Consider the following 26,703-nt stretch of genomic DNA (forward strand, 5'->3'; position numbering starts at 1 on the left):
AAGTGTGTGTGTAACAGAAGGCTCCTGAGTTGATGACTGAAAGCAGGTACAAATATCGGGGCTCAGCTGAAAAAACAAAAGTAAAACGTCCTTTGTCAGTATCACTATTTTTTTTTTTTTTTTGTAACCAGAAAAAATTCTCTGTAGAACTCAGACCCATCCCTAAACTTAGCATCTTCGCTACTTACGGCCTAGGGTATCTCTGCTCTTCCACTACCTTGCACTCCCCAAGGATGAGGAAACCCAGCACCAAGGCTGTAGGTCAAGATCAAGGTCTACTCAACAACAACAACAACAACAAAAATTAAACTAAATTAATTAAAAAAAAAAAAATATCAGGGTGTATTAGGTAGATTACAATCTTGGTGACCTTTAAAGTTTTAAAAAGCAAAGATGTCACTTTGAGGACTAAGATGCCCCTGACCCAAGCTGTGGTGTTTTCGGTCACCTCATATGCATGTGAAGGCTGAACAGTGAATAAGAAAGACCGAATGAGAATTGATGCCTTTGAATTATGGTATTGGTGAAGAATATTAAATATACCACAGACTGCCAGAAGAACGAACAAATTTGTCTTTGAAAACACAGCCAGAGCGCTCCTTAGAAGTAAGGATGTGAGACTTTGTCTCACTTACTTTGGACATGTTATCAGGAGGGACCAGTCCCTAGAGAAGGACATCATGCTAGGTAAAGTACAGGGTCAGCGAAAAAAACGAACACCTTCAACAAAATGAATTGACACAGTGGCTGCAACAATGGGCTCAAGCATAAGAAAGACTGTGAGGACGACGCGGGACTGGACAGTGTTTTGTTCTGTTGTACGCGAGGTCGCTGTGAGTCAGAACTGACTCCAAGGCTCCTAACCACAACAACTACAGCTTGGTAATAGTGAGCTCTTCGTCTTGTATCTGTTGTCTCCTCCCTTTTTAAATTGTGCTTAGTATGCAGTAAACCCATTGCCTTTGAGTTGATTCCAACTCATAGGGACCCTATAGGACAGAGTAGAACTGCCGTATAGGGTTTTCAAGGAGCAGCTGGTGGATTCGAACTGCCGACCTTTTGGTTAGCAGCTGAGTTGTGTTAACTACTGTGCCACCAGGCTCCAGTATGCAGTAGGTGTTCAGTAAATGAGTTCAGGCTTGAGGGTGGGAAGTTGATCAGTCCACATTCCAATGACCTCCAAGTCTGATTTCAGGGACCCCCAAATTTGAGATCTTGTATCATTCCACCTTGCATCTGATTGCTTTTGGTGGTTAAATTCTTGCAATACAGAAAATTGCTACTGTGCCCACATTGTAGAGGAGACTGGAAATAATTGGGCTAGGTTTGGGCTGCAGAGTCCTAAGAGTCATCTCTTCATTCAGAAAATATTTCTCAATTGCCATGTCTGTTCTTGGCATTGTGCTGGGCTGGGGGCAGGAGGGATGGTAGCATAAGGAGGTGTTAGTCAATGTCCCTGCCCTCTAAGTGCTGAGAGACTCGTTGAGGAGATAACACCTACATGAAAAAAACCAAAAAAAAAAAAAAACAAAAACAAAACGAAGCATCGCAGAAGAACAAATCCTGTAAGTCACGACTAAGCTGGAAACACTTCTCACCATTGCTTCCTCCGAGCTAGACATACAGGGGGCACGTTTTAATTACAGAATAGAGCATTTAAGACTGGAAGAATTTTCAGCTCTTGTGGGCATTCACCCTTCTGTGACATTCACTTTGTTCATCAAGTGCTTTGGAGTTGGATAACCGTGGGTTTGAATTTCAGTTCTGCCATTTAGAAGCTGGATGGCCTTGGGCAAATTACAGATCTTTTCTTATCTCTAAAACCCAAACCAGAGATAATGATGCTGACTTCAGGGGACTGTTGTGGGGGATTAAATGAAAGAGCATGTGAAAAATCATCTAGCTGACTTCAGGGGACTGTTGTGGGGGATTAAATGAAAGAGCATGTGAAAAATCATCTAGCATACTGCCTAGCACATAGTAGGTGCTCAGTGCATATTAGTGTCCTCCCTTCTAGTTTGAGCAGCAGTCATGACCTGAGCATTGAGAACAACGGTTAAGAGTGCAGATCCTAGTACAGACGGCCTGGGGCTTGAAGTCCAGCCCCATCACTTAGTACTTCTGTGACCTTCAGGAAGCTACTACTTAAACACCAGTTTCCTCGATTTTAAAATAGAGATCAAAAGGGTAAATGTATATATAGTGCTTAGGACAGTGCCTGTTGCATGGTGAACACAATGTAAGTAGCAGCTATTACTATAATTTTCTTCTTTAGAAATCAGTGATTGTAGGTAATCCTCATTTCAGTAGCTGTTCTTTCTTGCATTTCTTTAACCTCTTTTCCCCCAAAGGGAAACCCAGGAGTGTCATGGTAGTGCCAGCCACCAGCGTAATCACAGATTTGCGGACAATCCCTGTGGTTGAGGAGTGGGTTCTAAGAAAGTGTGGAGTTAACGAGCTGTGGCTCTGCTTCCTAAGTTCTTAGAGACCTAAGCTTAGCCTTTTAGCCCATAAGCCCCTTTCATAAATGATTTTTCCTAAACCAGTGGGATTGCTTTTGTTCCTGAAGGCCTACTACCTCCTTAATAGTGAGTTGGCCTTTTTCAAAAGAAGCCAAGGGCTTGGATTTGGGGATTACACAGACAGAGTCACATGAGCAGGCTTTGCCTGCACCATTATTGCTGACCATGGCATTTTCCTATGAGCAGGTGTTTCTGGGCAGTTGGGGGCTCATTCTCATGATTAAATTCAAGCCATGTTTTCAGTTCTTCAGTGTTTCAGTGCCTGAGCAGCCACCTCGGTCTTTCCTTGCTTCTTTCTTGGGCATCCACAGACTCCAGTAACAGGACCACTTGCTGAGCCCCCTTCATAGGTCCCAAGGTAGCTTTTTTGCAGAGTGCTTTTACTCTAAACTTTCCCAGTTACCAGTTGCTGTGGAGTTGACACTGACTCATGGCAACCCCACATGTGTCAGAGTAGAACTGTGCTCCTTAGGGTTTTCAGTGGCTGATTTTTCCAAAGTAGATAGCCAGACCTTTCTCCTGAGGTGCCTCTGGGTGGACTCGAACCTCTGACCTTTCAGTTGACAGCTGAGCACATCAACTGTTTGCACCACCCAAGGACTCCCACTCTAACCTAGTCCCTTGCATTTGGGACGTGGGAGCCTCTGTCTGTGCTCTATTTTGGCCAGGTTAGTTTTTAAGAAGCCCTGGTGGGGCAGTGGTTAAGCTGCTAACCACAAGGTCCACGGTTGAACCTACCAGCCACTCCACAGGAGAAAGTTGTGGCAGTCTGCATCTGCAAAGATTATAGCCTTGGAAACCCTTTGGGTTTATAGAGACACTATGAGTTGGAATCAAAGGCACTCAACAGTGACAGTTACTCATTAGCAGGTACAAACAAACATTTAAAAATGGACATTTGAATCACATATTGGACTGTGCAGATTTGTCTGAATAACACCATCTTTGTGATGTTTAAATACACACACCAGTGTGTGGAACGGGCAATGAGCTTTGAAGTCACTTCCGAGTGCTGCGCATGCTTCCCCACGTGGGCATGGTCTGGGGAGATGGCGCTTTAGTGGTAGCCTTGCTGCTGGTGCTGGCCACGCCCCAGGGATGCCAATGCCAAGCCGCTCAGCCGTCTTCTGAAAATGTGTCTTATAACCCCAGGGCTGTCCGGGCATGTTTTTGTATGGCATGGAAATCGTTGTTGTTAGTTGCCTTCAAACAGGCTCTGACTCACAGTGACCTTACGTGTAGCAGAACAAAACACTGCCTGATCCTACACCACCTTCATAATTGTTGATATGTTTGAGTCCATTGTCGCAGCTATTATGTCATCCATCTCATCGAGGGAATGGAAATTTAGACATACTGTGTTTTTTAGCACATAGTAGTGCCGACAAATTCTGTATGGAGCGCAACATTTTCTTACATTTGTTATGGATTGAATTTATGTCCCCCAAAAGTATATATTGTAAATCTTAACCTCTATGCCTGTGGTTATAATCCGCTTTGGAAATGGGTTGTCTTTGTTATGTTAATGAGACAGGATTAGTGTAGGGTATGTCTTTAATCAGTCTCTTTTGAGATATGAAAGATTAAACAAGCAAGCAAGAGAAGGGGGGGCGGGGTGGGGGATGGACATGCCAAGCCACAGGAAGATTGACCAGGAGCAAAAGCTCAGAAAAGACAAGGACATTCCCCTAGAACCAACAGAAAGAGAAAGGCTTCCCCTACAGCGGGTGCCCTCAATTCGGATTTATAGCCTCCTAAACTGTGAGAAAATAAATTTGTTTGTTAAAGCCGTCTACTTGTGGTATTTCTGTTATAGTAGCAGTGGATAATTAAGACATTTGCCTTTGTCGCTTAAATTTTCTGATACATAGTTTGCTCTCAGCTGTCATATCCTTATCTTCAGATGAATATATATAAGATCTTTTCTAATGTGCATATAGATATGTATATACATAAATACATATGTATAGACATATACATACGTATATACGTATCTGTATGCACATTAGCAATGTAGTTTTATCATCATGTGAAAACGCCCTTTGTGGGAGATGGCATCATACTTCGTGCTTTACGATTGCTCATATGGGTTGATCAGCTTTAAACAAACCTGGTGTGTGAAAATGTTGACTGAATCCCAATTTACCTTTTATAAGGCTCTGATTTAAAAAGGACCATCAACCATGTTTTGTTAAATAGCAGACTTTCTATGAGATCCTTGTCTACAGTTACATTTCCAACCGCATCTTTCCCTGGATCGGGGCTCACCTGATGGCTCTGGAATGGAAGTGATATTTTCCTGACATGCCAGTTGACTATATCTCATTCATTCAACACCCACTTATTGAGCAAGCACCTATTCTGTTTACCAGGCACCAGACTACTAAATGTTGAGAAAAATGGCTGAAAACCAAACAATAGTTTAGCTTAAACAGTAAAGATAAGAAGTTTCCTGAATACAATCAAACACTTTGAAGGATAGAGTAGCAGGGGTAGGGGTCTGGGGACCATGATTTCAGGGGACATTGAGTTCAATTGGCATAACAAAGCTTATTAAGAAAATGTTCTGCATCCTACTTTGGTGAGTGGCATCTGGGATCTTAAAAGCTTGCAAGTGACCATCTAAGATGCATCAATTGGTCCCAACCATCTGAACTAAAAGAGAATGAAGAACACCAAAGACACAAGGAAAGTATTAGCCCAAGAGACAGAAAGGGCCACATAAACCAGAGACTTCATCAGCCGGAAACCAGAAGAACTAGATGGTGCTCAGCTACCACCAATGACCACCCTGACAGGGAACACAACAGAGAGTCCCTGATGGAGCAGGAAAAAGGTGGGGTACAGAACTCAAATTCTAGTAAGAAGACCAGACTTAATGGTCTGACTGAGACTGGAGGTACTCCGGAAAGAATGCCCCCAGATTCTCTATCAGCCCAGAACTAAAACAATTTCTGAGGCCAACTCTTCAGACAGGGATTGGACTGGACTGTGGGACATAAAGTGATACTTGTGAGGAGTGTGCCTCTTAGCTCAAGTAGATACAAGAGGCTAAACAGGCAGCTTCTGTCCAGAGGTGAGATGGGAAGGCAGAGAGAGTTAGGAGCCAGTTGAATGGACATGGGGAATGAGGGATGGAAAGGAGGAGTGTGCTGTCACAGTATGGGGAGAGCAGTTAGAGTCACATAACAATGTATGTATATATTTTTGTATGGGAAAAAATAAAAATAAAAATAAAAAAAAAACCAGTGAAGAATGTCTGCCTTGGGCATTGTGCTCTTTTAAAGAACTATCTATATAGGATCAAATTTGCAAGGACAACTCGAAAGTTTAGATAGGAAACTTAGGGGCAGTGAGTTTATGTTAATGGAGGAGGAACAACCTGGAAAAGGAAGGTGAGAATAGTTGCACAGCTCAAAGAATGTAATCAGTGTTACTGAATTGTACATGTAGAAAATGTTGAATTGGTGTATGTTCTGCTGTGTGTATTCTCAACAACAAAAATTAAAATAAATTAAAAAAATGTTTAAATGAAACAAAGAATTAATGGCTTTAGAAGCAAATGTGTATATATACATATATATATACACCTACATACATATATATGTATATTAAACCACGTATTGCCAAAAAAAAAGAAAAGAAAAATGGCTGAAAACCAAACGATTAGAGGAGTTTAGGGCAAGGAGATCACACCTAGCTAGGAAAATCAGGGACAACTCTGTGAAGGAACTGAAAGATTAAAAAACAAGGGAGAATTTTCTAAGCAAGGAAACTGCATGGTTAAAGGTATAGACTAGAGGATGGAAAGTCCAGTCTGGCTGGAGTACAAGGGACATATAGGGAAGTAGGAGATGGGACTGGAAAGGTAGTTTGAAACTAGGCTGAAGGAAGCTAAGTTTGGACTTCCTTTTTTCCTCGGAGAGGGCTGCTCCTCGGTGGTCCTTGGGCAGGTACTGCATGCGCTATGCAGTGTTGAGGAACATGAACCTCAGTACAGCGTACTAGGGGGTTGGAGAAGAGATCTCCACTTGCCTGGGAGTCAGGCTAAAGGACTGAAGGGGAGGAGGCAGATTCAGAGTGGACTCCCAAGTATCTGGGACAGAGCAGATGTGGGGGAGGAGTGAGACGACAGAGTCTAGGATGACTGAGAGAATTGAGAAAAAGCAGACGGAAGGGGCTGGAGAAAGAAGAGGGGAGAACCAGGGTAGGGGGTTTGCATGACTGTCATAAATAAATCAAGTGTGTCTTGTGAGTCCCCTGGAACCTCTCCTCTCTGCCTGTGGCCATTGCTAGGTGAGAGAGTGCAGGGTAGAAGAGCCATGCTGGCAGATGGGGAGTGAGCCCCTCCTAGGGGCAAAGCATGCTGCTGAATAGTCCATGTTGTTAGCTCATTCAGTCTTCACAGTGATCCCATGAGTGAGAGAGATCATATGATCCTCCTTCTGTGGATCAGGAAACAGGCTCAGAGGTGACACACCTAGTAAATGGTAGAGCTAAATTGAACTTGAATCTTTCTGATCCCAGAGCCTGAGCTCTTAACCACTGCACTAGAGTGATGATGCCTCCAAGGAATGTTGAGGTAGAAAGGAAGAAAGGCGAAGAGTTCCTCTTAAAACAGAGAGCACAGCACGGGCGTGAGCCCCTTGAAGAACAAGGTGAGCCCCAGATTAGGTTATGAGGAGACCAGATTTGATGTAGGCCTTAGAACTCAGTGTTCTGCCACAGGGAAGCAGCTGACCCATTAGGGGACATTTCTGACCCTCAGCACGTGCCCATCCCTGACCTGATGACCGATCCCAGGGGGAAGGCATGAGCCAATTGACTGGAGCCAATTGGGGCCCAGTCCTGGAACTGAGGGTGTGCTCAGCTTTCTCTGGAGAGCATGGCCTGCCTGGAGGAGGAAAGGGCAGAGGAGGAATGAGGTTGGGTAGGTAGGAACCTGTTTGTTGACATCACCACCTGCTAACAAGAAGAATGAGGAAGATGAAGTGGCTGGGGTCCTAGCAAATGACTCAGATGGGCACCAGCTGTTCTGTCCCTGTGCCGTTAGGGCTGAAGTCCTCACGTGGTGTTGACAGAGAGCTCCCTGCCTTTTGTGGAAGCCTCAGCATCCTTCCTTGATGGTCAGGGCCTATTCTGACCCATGACCAGGCAGGATTTGAGAGGGCAGGTTGGTGGGCCGGGGTTCTAACTCAACCTTCTCGCTTAGCTTCTCAGGGCTTTGTTGAGTGCCCCATGTGAATGGTGATGGGAACGGTGTTTCTTTGGGTCCCAAGGCCAGCATTGCACGTGTGTTTTGTTGTGTGATGGGTGGTTTTTGAGTTTAGGTCCTAAAGGTGGGGGCATGGGGGATGGAAGGATCAGGTATGGGAATGAATCATATCCCAGAGGCATCTTGATGGTTTTCTGGTTTTAATCTTCTTGCTCTGTCAAATGCTTGAGCCAGAATGATAGGTGACACATTGCACAAGCAAGGTGTGACTTTTTCCTGTCACCTAGAGCCTGAACCTCTGTAACCTGACACAAATTACTTAACTTTAGTACACCCCAGCTGCAGCATCTGTAAAATTGTGTCAAAAGAAACTGAGTCAATAATAAAATTAATCTATTGCACGAGGTTTATTTGGACAGAAGATTCGAGAATCAGGTAGCACCAAATCACATGTGGAAAGGGTACTCCACAGAGCATCGGCAGTAACTGGCTTTTTATTGAAAAACAAAACCAAAAAGCATGGAAGCTTATTATTATTATTTTTTTATATTTCTATGTTCTTTTTTTTATTGTTGTAGTTTAAGTGAAAGTTTACAATTCAAGTTAGTCTCTCATACAAAAATTTATGCATACATTATTATGTGACTCTAATTGCTCTCCCCATACTGTGACAGCACACTCCTCCTTTGCACCCCTGATTTCCCATGTCCATTCAGTCAGCTCCTAACCCTCTTTGCCTTCCCATCTCACCTCCGGACAGAAGCTGCCCATTTAGTCTCATGTATCTACTTGAGCTAAGAAACACACTCTTCAGGAGTATCATTTTATGTCCGACAGTCCAGTGCAATCTTTGTCTGAAGAGTTGGCCCCAGGAGTTGTTTTAGTTCTGAGTTGATAGAGAGTCTGGGGGCCATGCTTTCCGGGGTTCCTCCAGTCTTAGTCAGACCATTAAGCCTAGTCTTTTTACTAGAATTTGAGTTCTGCATCCCACCCTTCCCCCACTCCATCAGGGACTCTCTGTTGTGTTCGCTGTCACTGGTGGTAGCCAGGCACCATCTAGTTCTTCTGGTCTCAGGCTGATGAAGTCTCTGGTTTATGTGGCCCTTTCTGTCTCTTGGGCTACTACTTTCCTTGTGTCTTTGGTGTTCTTCATTCTCCTTTACCCTAGGTGGTTGGGACCAATTGATGCATCTTAGATGGCCGCTTGCTGGCTTTTAAGACCCCAGACAACAGCCACGAAAGTAGGATGCAGAACATTTTCTTAATAAACTTTGTTATGTCAGTTGACCTAGATGTCCCCTGAAACCATGGTCCCCCAGACCCCCTCCCCTGTTACTCTGTCCCTCGAAGTGTTTGATTGTATTCAGGAAACTGTGGAAGCTTATTTTTGATTGGCTTATACAATTTACTGTTGAAGCAGTGTCAGGATCTCATTGGTCAGTGAGGGTGGCCTGATTTACAGAAAAACGAGGCTTAAGTTTTCGGTGAAGACAAGTCTTAGGGACATTGTCCACTTGACTGCCAGTGCCGTTGTGTCAATCACATGGCTCCATGTTTATTTCATTTAACAGTTAGGACAATGTTAGATCTCCGTTTTCTGGGGTTGTTGTGAGGATTATTTGAGATACTCCGTGTAGTTGTCGTTGTTAGTTGCCGTACTTTGCAACTCATGGGGATCCCATGCCTGCAGAGTAGAACTGCTCCATAGGGTTTTCAAGGCTGTGACCTTTCAGAAACAGATGGCCAGGCATGTCTTCCGAGCACCTCTGGGTGGGTTTGAACTGCCACCCTTTCAGCTAGTAGTCGAACACTTACCTGTTTGCGCCACCCAAAGACTCCACTCCAAGTAGAGCTCAATACGTTTTACTTATGATTACTGTTATTGGGGCTAGGCTCTAGAGATAAATGAGTCCTTCCTTCATAGAGCTGATAGCCTGGTTGAGGGGACAGGTGCTCTAGAGATAAATGAGTCCTTCCTTCATAGAGATGATAGCCTGGTTGATGGGACAGGTGTTAATTAAATAATCATACAAATATGAAATTACCTATTCAGGGACCTGTGAGGGATCAAAGAAGGCTTCCCTGAGGAAGCATGACGAGCTCAGACTGAAGGATGTCTGCATTTACTAGGTGAAAGGCAGGAAGGGCATTCTAGTCCTGGCAGAGGAGCTTGTACAAAGGCCCTGTGGTCCTTGGGCATGTGGAGGCTTTGGACACTTGAAACACAGAAAGGAGACCAGTGTAGCTGAGTCCCAGGGAGCAAGTAGAAGACCAGGGCAGGACAGACAGACCCTGTGTGCAGAACTTTGTGGACTGTGTTTAGGATTTTTGCCCCTAATTTAAAAGCAAGGGGAAGTCACTGCAAAGTTTTAAGGAGGAGAGGGATCAGATCACATTTTCCAAAGGTCACTCTACTGAGGCCAATGCCAAAAGGATTTGATGAGTTATAGGGATTGGTGCATATTAAAATACAGGTGCACTGACCCAGCTCAGAGGGTCATAGTGGGGTTGGGACTGGTAATGTGTATTGTCAGACAAGGCTGGGAAACACTGCCATGGGCTATGCAAAAATAAAGTAGCCTAACTACTTTAAAAGCAATTTTTAAAAAGTTCCTTAAAAGATAAGACTGTGGCTTGGTTTGATAGCTTATGGTGATCCATTTTATGTTTTGCTGACAATGATAAAATCAGAACAAATGTGGGAACTTAAGCCAAGTCAAAACGAGTTAGCTGTGCTTTTCAGTCATTCAGCCTGGATCTCTGGCTTTTTGCCAGCCCCACCCTGACGAAGGAACATCCTCCCATCTCTTTGAATTAATCTTGCACTGACTTGGGCCCCAGGTCTCTGACTTTTACCCTAGAGGTGTCCTTCAACTGTGCAGTAGAATTCATTTGGGTGAAAATGTAGACATCTGTGTGTTGACTCCATCAAAGCGACATTTCACGGGAGGCAGCAAGGTGAGCCTGGGTTCTGGAGACACAGAACTGGCTCAGGATCTTGGCTGTTCTGCTAGCTAGGTCTGTGACCTTGAGCAAGGTGCTAAACATCCATTTTTCTCATTTTTTTTCTTTATTGTAAAGTTATTAGGGTTAAATAAAAAAGATAAAGTATATTAAATACCCAGTACCCAGTAGATCCCAAGAAATGTTAGGCCAGCCTACCTTCTCCCTACTCTCCCATACACAGTTTTTCTTCTTCTTCCCACTTTGCGGACAATGTGGTTTGTTGAAAGAACCTTAAACTCCAATTGGCAGACCTGTTGATATTCCCAGTTTTGTATAGACAATTTTTTTTCACCTCTATCCATCCATCTGTCTAGCCAGCCAGCCAGCCAACATTATTGAGTACCTGCTATGGGACAGAGGGCCATGGTGGTTCAGGGATCGAGTTCTCACTTTCCATGCGGGACACCCAGGTTTGATTCTCAGCCAGTGCACCTCAGGCACAGCCATCACCTGTCTGTCAGTGGAGGCTTACATGTTGCTATGATGTAGAACAGGTTTCAACGGAGCTTCCAGACTAAGATGGACTAGGAAGAAAGGGCTGGTGACCTTCTTCCGAAAATCAGCCAGTGAAAGCCTATGGATCCCAATGGTCAGATCCCATTGTGCATGGGGTCACCATGAATTGGGGGCTGACTTGACGGCAGCCAGCAAGAACAACCCTATGGTGCAGACCTGGAAACTAGCAACTGGGAATATGGCCATGCATCTCACTGAACACTGCTCTCAAGAAGCAGGAAAAAAATATGTCTCGAAAAAACAAAAGAACCAGAACTTTGCATTAAGAACCAATCCCTATGCGTTTCTAGTTTCTGTGTTAGGCGTGAAAGTACCTCCAAAGCCAATTTCCTCCTTGAGAAAGGTTACTGTGAGACAGTGTTGCTTTTTGGCTGGGGTTACTATGGGTCCCTTCATCCCGCTGCTTCATACTGGTGGCTGGAGAAGGCTTCCATGCTGGAATTGGGGTGGAACAGCACTCACTCAGGCTTAGTATATAGACACAGAGAACGGAGGGATGAGGCATGTAGTGTAGGACCAGCTGAGAAGATTTATTTCTTGAGGCAGGACGTTCTTGGGGATTAGGTTGTCCTGTATCAAGGTCTCAGGGTTTGTATTTTCATTTTGGGAATGAAAGAATCACATAGCCTTGGGTAATTTCCCTTATCTTCCCTCACTCTCACAAACGTGACCCAGGAGGAGCCCTTCCAGTAACTCTGGCCTAACTTCCCTGCATGGTGAGCCAGGGCCACTACTGGGTGTGTGGATGGAGAAGGTGCTGCTTCTTGTTCTGTGAGTGGGCTCTGTAAGGAACACTGTTGGGAAGAGCCTCACTGGCTGGGCTCCCGGACTGCTCTCTCCAGGATTCTACTGAACTTCCGATCACCAGCTCCAGAGTGCGTAGGGGGCCCGACATGACCTGGAGTGGGCCCAGGTTCCCAGCTATGAAGAAGGTTGTATTGTCCGTTTGTTTGTGGCTGGTTTTTAACCTCAATCAAAGTCTTGGAGGTAAGCAAGTCAGTGCGATCGAGGAACAGATAAATACATCTCTGAGAACATGAAATATGCTTCCCTTTAGGAGATGCCTGCTCACTCGGGTCTTCCTCAAGGTTCTTAGCCCTGGAGGACCCTGCTGCCAGGCCATGTGGAGGAGGCACTGGCCTGACGAGCTAGGAGATCTGTTTTCTCAGCCCAACTCTATTAGAACTCTCTGTGACCCTGAACAAGTCACTTAACCTTTAGAACTTAAGTGCACTAATTGGTTTGTAATCCAGGGCTCCTAATTGGTTTGTAATAGAGAATTGCAAAGGAACTTTTGAACTATATCATTCTATAATTTCAACCAACAATTTGTGATATTGTTTGTATTATTTTTAATAGGTAATAATTCATTCCTACAAATATGTATATAACACAACATTTTCCAATTTAACATTTTTTGTGTGTGCAATTAATGACATCAATTACATTAATCATGTTGTACAACCATCACCAATATCCATTGCCAAATTTTCTATCACCATAAGCAGAAACTCAATGCTTCCTGAATAATGGCTTCTCTTTTCTCCTTCCTTCCTGTCCCTAGTAAACTTTGGTCTCTACATTTGCGTATTATAGATATTTCATATGAGTGAGATCATACAATATTTTTCCTTTTGTGACTGACTTATGTCATCATTAGTTAATTCCTTTTTGTTACTAAGTTGTATTCCATTGCAGGGAAATACCAAATTTTGTTTATCCATTCACTAATTAATATTTGGATTGTTTCTAGTTTGGGGATATTATAAAAACAGCTGCTTTGAACATTTATGTACAAATCTTTATATGGAGATGTGCTTTTTATTAATTTTGGGTAAATACCTAGGCTGGGTAAAATGATAGTTGTGTGTTTAACACCCCCCCCCCGCCAGTTTCACAATTATTATTATTTGCATAACCAAAGTGAGTAAAACCCTATCCCCAAATTTGTCTTGTGATATTCATACCTTGGCTTTTTGGGGAGAAATACACAGTAATAGCACTAGTCTGGAACCCAGATTCTCCATATCTTTCCTCATCTTGTGCTTAAGCTTTTACATTTTTTGTTGTTGTTGAAAATATACACAGCAAAGCATAACACCAATTCAACCATTTCTACATGTACAGTTCAGTGACATTGATTACATTCTTCCAGTTGTGCAGCCATCCTCACCCTCCTCTTCTGAATTGTTTTTCCTCTATTAGCATAAACTGACTGCCCCCTAAGCTTACTATCTGATCTTTCAAGTTGGTGTTGTCAGTTGGATTCTATACAGATTATTCTTTAAAAGAGCACAATGCTCACGGCAAACATTCTTTACTAATAAGATAACCTATTTTTTAGTTTAAGGAAGAGTTCAGGGGATATTTTGGTGTTTGTATTCTTGAGGGCAGCCTTATATTTCTCAGTTCCTCCTAAAATAGCTAGCAGAGTACTTTTCACGTAGTAGATGCTTTAAAGATGTGTTTGGTTCATTGACTGTGTACTGGTGTGAATTGGAAAAGCCCTTCACCTAGCCTATTGATGGCTTTTAGTGAATATTTCAGAGCTGAGAACCACTAGTATCCATCCTGAGTGGATGTAATTGACAGACTGGAAAACCAATGAGAAGGCCAGCAGACTGGCAGCTGATGAATGGTGCTGTAGTGTGGACTGGAAGCAAGGTGCTGCTCTACCTGCAGTTCCTTTTAAGTACAATAAAGGAAAAATGAGACCTCAAGACAAAGGACTTACTCATCTTCCTTTTGGAATTTGAAGTTTGCCTGAGTTTTCAGGCCGTTTTCTGATTTCTGCCTTGGTATCCTGTGTGGTGGAGTCCCTGAGTGGTGCAAATGGTGAATATACTCGGCTGCTGATGGAAAGGTTGGAGATTCAAGTCCACTCAGAGACACCTCGAAAGAAAGGCCTGGTGATCTACTTCTAAAAATCATTGAAAACCCTATGGAGCACAGTTCTACTCTGACACGCATGGGGTCACCATGAGTCAGAACTGAGTTGACGGCAGTTGGTTTGAATTTTGGTTTAACATGTATGGGAAAAGGGCTTTTGGGAGGTGTCTGATAGCCAATCAGTACTGAATCAAAGCATTTCTGACCTCTGAAATACTTAAGTCATGTTATCTGTCAGGTTACTGGAGTTTGGACTCCAGTCTAGATATGAATTGTTTTCAGTTATTGGGGCGTGTGTCTATGGTGTTTACTGTTAGTTTGCATGTGCTCGTGTGTGTGTTTAAATTTATGCAGTTGTGTGTGACTTCACACTAAAGATACTATGTAAGTTGCTAGGTTAGTCACACAATGAATTTCAGCTTTCATATTTGCAAGATGTGGTAACAACTTTAGGCCTCGAACTCTTCCTGAGTGCAAGCTCTTTGGGTGGTAGGTATAAAACTTTTCCCCAGCCAGCCTCTCCATTCCAGATTGAGACTCAGTGAAATCAAGAATTTAAGTGGCACAAGAAAAAACTATTTAACTCTATTTCACTCCATCTTCTTGTTGTTAGGTGCCGTTGAGTCAGTTCTGACTCATAGTGACCCACGTGCAACAGAACGAAACACTGCCCAATCCTGTACCATGCTCATGATCCTTGCTATGCTTGAGCCCATTGTTGCAGCCCATGGTTGCAGCCACTGTGTCAATCCATCTCCTTGAGGGTCTTCCTCTTTTTCGCTGACCCTCTACTTTACAAAGCATGATGTCCTTCTCCAGGGACTGGTCCTTCCTGATAACATGTCCAAAGTATGTGAGATGAAGTCTCGACATCCTCACTTCCAAGGAGCATTCTGGCTGTACTTCTTCCAAGACAGATTTGTTTGTTCTTCTGGCAGTCCATCGTCTAGTCAATATTCTTCGCCAACATCATAATTCGAAGGTGTCAATTCTTCTTCGATCTTTCTTATTCATTGTCCAGCTTTCTCATACATATGAGGCAATTGAAAATACCATGCCTTGGGTCAGGCACACCTTAGTCTTCAAAGTGACATCTTTGCTTTTTAACACTTTAAAGAGGTATTTGCAGCAGATTTGCCCAGTGCAGTGCGTCGTTTGATTTCTTGACTACTGCCTCCGTGCGCATTGATTGTGGATCCAAATAAAATGAAGTCCTTGACAACTTCAGTGTTTTCTCCGTTTATCATGATGTTGTTTATAGGAACTGTGGTTCATTAGTTTACAACTAGAGAAGAGCCAGCTCGCATTGAGAGCCTCAACTATGTCTTTTTCCACAGGCATTGGTAGTTTCTCTGTTTTCTTGAGGGGGTAAAACAAGGCCGCTGTTTGGATTTTAAGGACTCGAATTGGCAGAGTACGCTTTTTATTAGGATTCTTTTTAAAATCGTGTTGTCTTCTCTTGGTCACTGGTAACTCAGATTGTCTCTGTCTTCTACAGCTTGGAATTGCAATTGGGTTCTTGGTCCCTCCTGTTTTGGTACCCAACATCGAAGACCGGGATGAGCTTGCCTACCACATCAGCATTATGTTCTACTTAATAGGAGGTGTGGCCACTCTGCTTTTCATCCTTGTCATGATTGGTAAGGTCATTAATGGACTGGATTGGGGAGGGGAGAGGGAGGTTCTCCTGACTTGGGTGGGGCACTTGTGAACATGGCCCTAGAATGCCATGGACATTTACAGAAACTGGAGGCTGGGTTCGCAATGGTCTTTAAATGTTTCAGCTTGAGCAGTTGACATGAGTACAGTGGTAGCTGGTCCTACGTACTTTGTTAGGGGCTCAGTAAAAGTTTTAATTGTATTTAACCTGTTTCCTAAACCTACCTCACCAGAATTAATGGTAGACTGCTAATTCTCTTGATGAAAACCCATTGAGTACTTAAGATATTACAAGCACTGTGCTAAGCAAGCTAGATCTCATTTAAACTTCAACATCCCTATGAGGTGATGGTACTATTATCAGTCCCAATTAACAAAGAGGAAAATGAGGCTGATGGGGAGTTAATGAAGTTACTCAAGATTAGATAGCTAGTTAAGTGGCAGAGATTGAATTCAAACCTAAGCTTGTCTAACTCCATACTCTCAATTTCTGAAAACAAAAACAGAAATTGATCCACAAACACGAAAAATGTCATAGATTCTCTTGAGAACACTTTGGGACCACATTTTTTAATGCTTATTTTTTTAATTATAAGAGTGATATCCATTAATGTTCATTGCAGCATTATTCACAGTAGCCAGACGGTGGAAACAATCCAATTGTCCATCAACAGATGAATGAATAAGCAAAATGTAGTATATCCATACAATGGAATATTATTCAACCATAAAGAGAAATGAAGTTCTGATACATGCTGTAGATGATCCTTGAAACCATTAGGCTGAGTGAAGTCAGACTCACAGGACAAATACTATCTGATTCTACTTATATGAAATATCTGGAACAGGAAATGCACGCGACAATAGTTTATGTTTGGTTACCAAGGGATGATTAGATTTCATCTGCCAGTTTGTTCCAGTTTCAGCTTTAGATTAAGAGTTTGTTTTTTTTTCCCTTCCCAGTCTCTTTCTAATAGAAAACTGTTTAGGCTTTGTTAGTTCTGTGCCTTACAAGACAGGGAACAGCAAAACAACAGATGGGCTTTACTTTAATGCCAAGATAATGTCAGTTACTTTGGGAAAAATAAACTTTATATATAAAATGATAGAGTTACCATTTACACTAAAGGAAAGGGATGTGGTTGGTGCTACGGGTAGTGTCAGGAAGAAGTGAGGGGAGGGGGGAACAGGTAGTTATTGCCTAAGGGGTACTAGGTTTCTGTTTGGGGTGATAAAATAATTTTTTTTTTTTTTTTTGGAAATGAATCATGGTGGTGGTTGCACAGCATGGTGAATTGTACACTTAAAACTGGTTGAAACAGCAAATTTTTATATGTTTTACCACATTTAAAAAAAAAGAGTAATGTATGTTCCTTATGGAAAACCTAGAAAATACAAAAAAAAAGACCATTAATTTAGCCTGTGCCAAGTTAATCCCAACCACTAACCTCAGATTACTATTTTTAGTCTATATGTATGTGCATTAAATCATCGAGATATTATAATTAATAAATTGTAATTACTATAATTTTATATCCTCTGTTTTTATCTGAGTGATGTTATATGGACTGTGATAAATTAAGAAACAGCAAGGTAGAGGCTTTCATTGTCAGTTACTCACCCGTCTAAAGGTTAACCAGCTTTCTTCCTCATGTCTGAAAGTTCCACCTCACATGGTAAAAGTTTCATTCCTGTCTGCTGGCCTCACCCTCAGATCCAAACGGTTCTATAATCCTGTAACTCATTCAACCATTCTTCCTGTGTCATTCCCTCCCTTGGAGTCCAGGGTGAGAAAGGGCTGCCTGAGGCTTTTAAAAGCTAGCAGAATGCCTTGAATAGACCTCTTAGTGTTCCTGGAGAGGCAAGAAGCTTATCAAGCTGGCACTTGTGGCTGTGGAGCTGTGGGTCAGAGCAGGGAAGAATGATAAGGCCAGGGACCGTCTTACTTGTTATTGTTGTTAGGTGCCATCAAGTTGGTTCAGACTCATAGCGACCCCATGTACAACAGAATGAAACATTGCCCAGCCCTGCGCCATCCTCACAATCGTTGCTATGTTTGAGCCCGTTGCTATAGCCACTATGTCAGTCCATCTTGTTGAGGATCTTCCTCTTTTTCGCTGACCCTCTACTTTACCAACCATGATGTCCTTCTCCAGGGACTGATTCCTTCTGATAAACATGTCTAATGTGAGATGAAGTCTTGCCATCCTTGCATCTAAGGAGCATTCTGGCTATACTTCTTCAAAGACAGATTTGTTTGTTCTTCTGGCAGTCCATGGTACATTCAGTATTCTTTGCCAACACTGTAATTCAGAGGCATCAGTTCTTCCTTATTGATTGTCCAGCTTTGCAGGAGGCGATTGAAAATACCATGGCTTGGGTCAGGCACACCTTAGTCCTCAAGTGACGTCTTTGCTTTTTACTCTTACTTAGCCAGACTAAGATTGTAATGTTTGTAGCAGATAAGGACCTGGTTTTCTTTGCAGTTGAAAACCTGAGAGATAGGATGTATCTACATTTCAAATTTATGGTCAAGCACAGATAGTAAGTAATTGAGTAAAGAATTGAAAAAATCTTATCTGAATTCTGGTTTGTAGTTGCCAAAACCTTGAACCACCCTGCTTGTGGCAGGGATAATAACCTTCTTGACTTGCTTTCTTTCCCCTGATGGAAAGGGAGATGAACAGGCAAGAGGCAGGGTGAGAACAGGGTAGGGGTGGGGTGTTATCTAGGACTATTTCCGGAGAGGGAAGAACCAGAGTTCTGACAGTCAAGTCTCAGGAGTTTTCTGGGTGAAGGGTCCCCTTTGATCTTCCAGGAGAGAGTAAACCTCATTTCCAGAGCTTCCTCTAACTAGAAACATTCTAATGATCTTTTAGGAATGTTTTCATGGGGGACAGGGGGAGGCCACATGTTGCTTGCTTGGATTCAGTTGGGGAACCAGCGATCATGAAGATGGCACAGGATCAGGAGACATTTCATTTTGTTATACATAAGATCTCCATGAGTCAGCAGACTCGATGACCACTAACAACTGGCCAAATGGATTTGGCAGTCAGTTCAGTCAAAATGATCATACCAGTTATACTGAAAATAGAGTATCAAATGAGTGATTTTCCCACTATTCCTCTCAGTCCTTCATATCAGAGTATCCACTCTTGGAGAAACACATGAACGTCTTCCCTGTCTCCTTCGTGAGGCACCTGAAGTAAATATGGAATATTACTCAGCTATAAAGAGAAATGACGTCCTGATACATGCTACAACGTGAATGAACCTTGCAAACGTTACGCTGAGTAAAGCATATCACGAAATGATAAGTATTGTAAGATCACACTTACATGAAATATCTAGAACAGGCAAATGTATAGAGACCAAAGTTTATCAATGGTTACCATGGGCAAGAGAGAGAGGAAAAGGTGAGAAACTAGGGCTGGGCTCCAGGTTTTTCCTATAGAAGAAGATCCCTGTCACTTACTCAGGGACTTTATATGGGTTGCTGTGTACCAGGCTGTGTGCTAAGCGTGGGCAATGTAGTCCTGTCCCCTTTGGAACAGATCTGGTGCTAAGCCGTAAACTGGGATCACTAATCCCAAAGCTCCAGCTTTCACTTCTTGCCCATCCATGTGTTGCTGTTGTATTTTTTCAGTGCTCTGTGGCATGTTATTTGCTCATTTTTATGGGACTCCTTGATCCTTGGACACTGCCTGAGATACCCAATGATTTTAGCTTTCTGTAAACCATTACAAAAAAAGTAATGAAAGGACCACTCACTCAGTCTCAGACAGTGAGAAGCAGCTTAAGAGAGGAGGCTGTAAGGCACTTACCTTTCCTTTTGGAGTCTTAGCTCCTTCTCAGATGATGGAGTCAGTTCTTGTGCGTGTGTCAGCTCGGCTGGGGTGGGACCCCAGGGATATTCAGTGATCTCTTTGTTTCTGTTCTTTCAGTGTTCAAGGAGAAGCCTAAATATCCCCCCAGCAGGGCTCAGTCCTTGAGCTATGCCTTGTCATCCCCTGATGCTTCGTACTTAAGTTCCATCGTCCGGCTCTTCAAAAACCTCAACTTCGTGCTGCTTGTCATCACCTATGGTAAGGTGCAGATGTGTCAGGAGCACAGTTGAACTGGTAACGTAAGATGAGATGCCCTGAGAGATGTAAGAGACCTGATTTGTCTGTGTATCTTACCCTTTCCAGATCCCATATGTGCATGTAAAGTTGTTTGGGGCTGACCAGAAGAACCATCTCTTTGCCTCAGGACCTTTGCATGTGCTATAAATTCCACCTAGAAAAAACCATTACTTCCCATGCTAGGTTGTCTGGTCAATGCCTACTAGTCCTTCAAGTCTCAGCTCAGTGTCACCACCGTAAAGCAGAATTAGATGCCCCTTCCTCTCTTATTGTACCTTTCCTTGTACATCTTAACACTTACTAAAAAAAAAAAAAAAATCTCTCCCCACTAGATTGTGAGTCCATGAAAGCAGGGGTATATATCTTTTCATCTTTATAGTTCCTCAGCCGTGGCTGGCCAGGAGTGGACTCCAGTAGTTGTTAGATGCCTTAGTCTGTCCACTTGAACCACTCTGAAACCAGTCCTCTCTCATCTTGTAACGTCGGCTCTTTTTTTTTTACCTGAATGTAAGACAGCATTGCACTTTCATTTACTTTTCTTGGTTTTGAGCAAGATAAATGTGAATCTTTTATGACTTGCCTTTCCAGCGTGGTGTTTTCTTCACCTTCTTCCAAACTTTTAATAGGAATGTTGGACCAGACAAGGGCAAGGACAAAGCCTCATGGCATTCCATTGAAGAGCACTTGTTCTCCAGATGAACACTGATCTATTAACTGGTACTCTTAGTTCAAGCAGTTACACATCTACCCACCTGTAGTGATTTCAGGCCTACATTTCACCATTTAACCTATTGGTTAAAGTTTGGTTAAAATCAAGAGTCAACAAGTGTATAACATACTCAGTAACCATTTAAAAAAAGAAATGAGATTGGTTTGACATCACTTATTCTTAGTGAAATCCCAGTGGGCTACAATATTATATTTTCTGTAGGTTATATACCATATGTGTTTTATAACAACAATAGCATTTACTGTGCGCTGAGTGCTTTTTGGAGCCCTAGTAGTACAGTGGTTAAGAACTCGCTGCTAACCAAAAGGTTGGCAGTTTGAATCCACCATCCTCTCCTTGGAAACCCTGTAGGGCAGTTCTACTCTGTTCTCTAGGGTCGCTATGAGTTGGAGTAGACTCCACAACAACGGGGTTTGGGTTAAGTGCTTTTCACATATAATTGTATTTGATTCCCACCATACCCATGTGAGGTAGGTATTATAATTATCCCCATTTAACAGATGAGGAAACTGAAATTCACAGAGATTAGGTAACTTACTTTTAAGTGGCAGAACCAGAATTCAAATACAAGTTTTGTCTAATTCCAAAGCCTGCCCTCTTAATGACTATTCCATAATTACCTATAATCCTTTCTTAATTGTGCTAGGAATTCATTTTAGGCTTCTCATGCTGTTTACCTCGAAGTATTATCTGCTGAGGCATTAGATAAGAGATGGTAGATGCACAGTCAAGTGGCTTCCTACCTGGAATAGCTGTAGATGACTAGATTAGTTTTCAAGATCTCCCTTCCTCATTCCTTTCAGTTTGTTAGTTATCACTGAGCATGTTTCTGCATTCATGCACAATATAAAGACAAAGTTTCCAACACTTAGAAATGTCCAACTAAGAAGGTTGTGAGTTGTCCCTCACTGGGAGATATTCAGTCATAGAGGAGAGCGACCACTTGGTAGAAATGTTGTGGGGAATCTCAGGCTACAGATGGGTAGTGACACCAGATAACCTTTGGATTCTCTTCCACTCAGGATTCCATGATGATATCACTTCTTCATAGTTAAACATCTTGAGTGCACTGATCTTTGACAGCCATAATTTTTTTTTTTTTTTTAAATCTGACACAGGATATTTTGAGGCCTGTCTTGGGATTGTAGGGTAGATGAGCATTTAATAAATATTTTCTAAGGATGATGATAGTGGAAATAACCAGGCAATGGTCCCATTCTGGAGGCTGTGGCCTTCAGTGCTGGAGGCTGTGGATGGCAGGGCCAGTTCACTGATGTATAAAAGCAAAAAACAAAACCAAAATGTGTAAGGAACAGGGTTGCTCCTGGTCATAGAAGGTTCAGCTCTGGGGTCATGTTGTGGGGAGCAAAGTAACTCCTTTACCTCCCCTCTTTCATGGCTAGCTGCTTATATAGTACTTAATCTGACAGAGTGGCTTTAATCCTATACTTCTGAACACTATTCTTTACCCATTTGGTTAATGGCAACATAGGAAGTAAATAAGGAAGAACTTCTGGGGTAATAGAATAAGGACCTTAGAAAATCTGCTCCTCCACTGGCCAAAATTGTCAAAATCAGTTTCTTTTTAGAGCTCTTAACCAAAGACTTGCAATAATCTGAGGAGCATTTATTCAAGAAAAATGGCTGCTATCAGTAAAAGCAGTGAGCTTTGTGTTTTCACTTGCCCTGTTCTGATCCCCCTCTCCCAGGCTCTGCAGTAGCCTTGAAAACTGGAAGCCTCACAACTGTGATAGCTTTGAAAACCAGCAGCCTAGGAACCATTAGAGAGGGAAAAACAGATTTGGAGTTCCCTTAAAAGCTCTGTGCCCAGAGAATTGTCTTTATTTGACCTAACTTGGAGCTTACTCAGTGAGAGTAGGTGGCTATTTCCAGAGTGTTTGTTGAAAACAATCAGAAGTATGAAGAATGAGATGTCCATAGCGAGCTTTGAAAAGCTCCAACATATTCCTGGGGATCTAGAAGTCTACATGCATGTGCAAGACTGTGCATATGCCCAGGAAAGACCTGAAAAGGGCTTGAACTTTCACTCTGGATGACACTGAGTTTCTGTACAAGTAGCAAGTGAAGGCTAAGGTAGAATTGTCAACTGCCTGCTGGAATATTGAAGGCATGTCTCAATATGCACACAGAGCCCCTTGGCAAGGAGTAGGAGACTTATTGGTTTAAGGAATCTAAGGAAATCTCTGCGAATCATTCTTACCACTAAGCACGCTGAGTAGAAACATCAGTGGCTACACATGACAAAGAATACAGACTTTACAGAATTGGTCTAGGAAAGTCATTAAACAAACAGAAGCAACAACAACAAATCCAGAGTTGTCACATTATATTATTTAAAATGTCCAGTTTTCAACAAAAAGTATAAGACATGAAAAGAAATAGGAAAGTATGGCCCATATACAGGAAAAATATAAGTTAATGGAAACTATCCCTGAAGAAGTCCAAATCTGCCTTATTTTTATGCAAGTACTGCATGCCTTCTACGTTTGTTTGCCAACTGCATCCTCTCCCCTTGAGGTATTTTCAGAAGCGCCGCTATGCCCATTTTTTTTACATATTGCTGTAAAGAGATGATGGAGAAGTTCAGTATCATCAGTTGGGGCAAGCTGGCAGGCTGCAAACTCAGGCAGGAGTTGATGTTACAGTGTTGAGGTAGAATTATTTTTCTCCCCAAAACCTCAGTTTTCACTCTAAGGCTTTCAACTGATTTGATGAGGCCCACCCACATTATCAAGGGGCATCTCCTTTACTTAAAGCCAACTGATTGCAAATGTTAATCACATCTACAAAATACTTTCATGGCAATGTCTAGTGTTTGACCAAATAACTGGGCACGATAGCCTAGCTACATTGACACATAAGCTAGCCAGCCTAGTCCCCATCTCTCCACTCCGACTGCAGTTTCCAGTTTAACTTTGAAGTGGAAAATGGTTCATGTTTTTTATACTGTACATATGGTGTTCATATTTTGCTCTGAACTGTATACTCTTAAGAGTATGTAGTTGGGAATCAAGCAGATGATGGCATTTCACGGGCACATTTGCTGGCTGTGGGTGGGCATATCTTGGGGTAAGAGCCTTGAATCCTGAACAGAGGAGTTGCGAGTTGGCATATAAGGAATAAGAGGGCTGAGTTTTGGTGTTAGCTCTCCTAATTACTGCGTGTACCACCTTCACCCATCCTCGTGCCCATCTTTCTCCTCTCTAATACCTCCCCCATCAGAAAACAGTAATAACATTTGCTTTTCATTGGGGTACTCTGAATTGGAAGTGAAAACTTGGTAACAATTGAGAATAAAGACACCACATGCATTCAAATGGTTACTGTGTTGGTAAACTTTTGCTTATTTCCAACATTCTGTGATCTGAACTAGATTTCACCAAGTAGGGAGTAGCTCTCCTGCAGTTGGTGGTATGTCTGGTATTCTGCCTGTGGTTCTCTAAGTGATTCTCCAAGCTGCTGAGTCAGGTGCCCAGAGGTGATGTTCAGTGATATGATTGAAGGCTTTGGAGGAAATCCAGGGTCCAAGTGTTGCTGGCCCTTCCCTAGAGATTTCTGGCCACACCCTTAGAGGTATGGATTGAGAGATAAAATAAAGAATGTCCAGTTAAATTTCAGAAAAGCAACATTTTATTGTTATTATTTAGTGAAAGCATATCTCATGCAATATTTGGGGCATAAAATAAAAAAGTTATTCCTTGTTTATCTGAAATTTAAATTTAACTGAGTGTGCTGTTTTTTGTTTTTTTAATAATTTTATTTATTTTGTTGTTGTTGTTGAGAAAATACACAGCAAAACATGAACCAATTCAACAGTTTCTACATGTACAATTCTGTGACATCGATTACGTTCTTCAAGTTGTGCATCCATTCTCACCCTTCTTTTCTGAGTTGTTCATCCCCTATTAACATAAACTCAGCTGTCCCCTTAGATTCCTGTCTAGTCTTTCAAGTTGCTGTTATTAATTTGATCCCATACAGATACACAGTTCTTATAAAAGCATAATGCTAAAGGCCAACCTTTTTTACTAGTTAAGCTGAACTATTGTTTGGTTTTAAGAAGACCTTAGGGGATATTTTTGGTTTAAGGTTTAAAGATTATCTTAGGGCGATAGTTTCAGGGGTTCATCTACCCTCCATGGCTCCAGGAAGTTTGGAGTCCATGAGAATATGAAATTCTGTTCTGAATTTTCTCCCTTTTGATCAAGATTCTTCTAGAGAATTTTTGATCAAAATGTTCATTAATGATACCGGGGCACAATCCAGTTCTTCTGGGCTCATGTCAAAGGAGGCAGTTGTTCATGGAGGCATGTTCATGTTTTTTGTTTTGACTACCTTCTCTCTGTGTCTCTAGGTCTTGCTTTCTAATATCTTGCTCTTCTAATATCTTTTCATTAATGTCATAACATTTCTCATGTTAAAAAGAATTGTGACAAGGTTCTTCTTTTAGAGAATGTCCTCAAAGGGAATACTTTCCCCAAGGTTTCCCCTAGCCTTGCCTCCGGCTGTGCTTCTCAATAATCTTAAAGTGGGGACAGACATCTGAACTCCGAGTCTCAACTCTTGCACCCTGAGGTTCACCTTCCCTTAGGGCTCTGAAGGGGTTTGTGTCTCCTCTGAGGGCCTGGTTTAAGAATTAACTGACATCCATTCTGACATACAGTGAACCCATGAGTGTCAGAGTAGAACTGTGCTCCATAGGATTTTCAATGGTTAGTTTTTTGGAAGTAGATCTCCAGGCCTTTCTTCCAAGGTGCCTCTGGGTGGATTTGAACCTCCTACCTCTTGGTTAGCAATCAAGCATGTTAACAGTTTGCAACACCCAGGGACTCCCCTGGTTTAAGAGTGGGTATAAAATCCTTCTAATGATTCCTGGGAACTTTGCTAAGGTCAGGCTGGCCCTTTACGACAAGATTTCACATAAGCTCAGGAAGGCCAAAGGAAAGTGAACTCAGACTGCAGAAACCATTAGAAAGATGTTCAGCCTTCCAGGGTGAGCCTTCTTCCCCAATCCTGCAAGTACTCATGCATACCTTTATCCATGCCTTAGCCCTGATCAGATCAGGAAGTCTCCTTCCTGGCTGGAAGCAGGAATAAAAACAGTTGCTGTCTAGTCGATACCCGACTCATGGTGACCCTACAGGACAGAGTAGAACTGTCCCATCAAGTGTTTCTAAGGAGCAGCTGGTGGATTCGAACTCCTGACCTTTCATTAGCAGCTGAGTTCTAACCCTAACCCTAACCACTGCGCAATCAGGGCTCTGGGAGCAGGAATGGCTGTTAGTGCACCATGCTAAGCCAGTGGTTCTCAAACTTGAGCAAGTCTCAGAACCTGGAGGGCTGTTCAAACACAGATTGCTGGGGCCCACTCCCAGAGTTTCTGCTTCCGTAGGTCTGGGGTGGGGTCATGTATTTGCATTTCTAATGAGTTTTCCCAGGTGGTGCTGATAGTGCACAGACCACATTTTGAAAAACCATTTCACTGGAGCACTGAGTCCCAGAAACACTTTAGCTACAGTAGTGTGGCCAGCTGTTCAAGGCACTGCTTCGCTCCACCTTTTTCAGTCATGACAATGCTGGTGTTCGAGGCGATCCTTTGCTCTCAGCTCCTCTTGGACAATTTCCCTGTCTCCTGTGGATTCTGCCCTCGTATGGAGGTTCCTCCTTGTCTACCCATTAAAAAAAAACCTGTTGCCATCAAGTCGATTCCAACTTGTAGTGATCCCATAGGACAGAGCAGAACTGCCCCATTGGGTTTCCAAGGCTGTAAATCTTAATAGAAGTAGACTGCCACATCTTTCTTCTGCAGAGCAGCTGGTGGGTTCAAACCACTGAACTTTTGGTTAGCAGCCGAGCTCCTAAACACTGCGCCACCAGAGTTCCTCTGTCTACCCTTATTGGGGACCTAAGCTGACAGCAGCCCTTCCACCTGAAGCTGAGAGCTTAACTTGGAGCATTTGTTGCCCCTTGCAGTGTTAGGCTAGGACGAGAGGCTGAGAGAGGAACCCTTTTCTGGAC

The 26,703-nt window shown here is 42.6% G+C and overlaps 1 protein-coding gene across 2 annotated transcripts in view; it reads left to right on the forward strand.

Annotated features, from left to right (window-relative positions):
* Window positions 1–26,703, forward strand: part of FLVCR2 (FLVCR choline and putative heme transporter 2) — a 64,349-nt gene that overhangs the window by 20,686 nt on the left and 16,960 nt on the right. The window contains exons 2-3 of one of the 2 annotated variants that reach the window (XM_023726397.1): window positions 15,647–15,788; window positions 19,755–19,895. In XM_023726397.1, coding sequence (XP_023582165.1) covers window positions 15,647–15,788; window positions 19,755–19,895 — 283 coding nt within the window. Of the gene's footprint in view, window positions 1–15,324; window positions 15,789–19,754; window positions 19,896–26,703 lie in introns of those variants that run through there. The other variant, XM_023726398.1, reaches the window with a different exon arrangement.

Source organism: Trichechus manatus, unplaced genomic scaffold, assembly GCF_000243295.1.
Source record: "Trichechus manatus latirostris isolate Lorelei unplaced genomic scaffold, TriManLat1.0 scaffold00010, whole genome shotgun sequence".
NCBI lineage: Eukaryota > Metazoa > Chordata > Mammalia > Sirenia > Trichechidae > Trichechus > Trichechus manatus.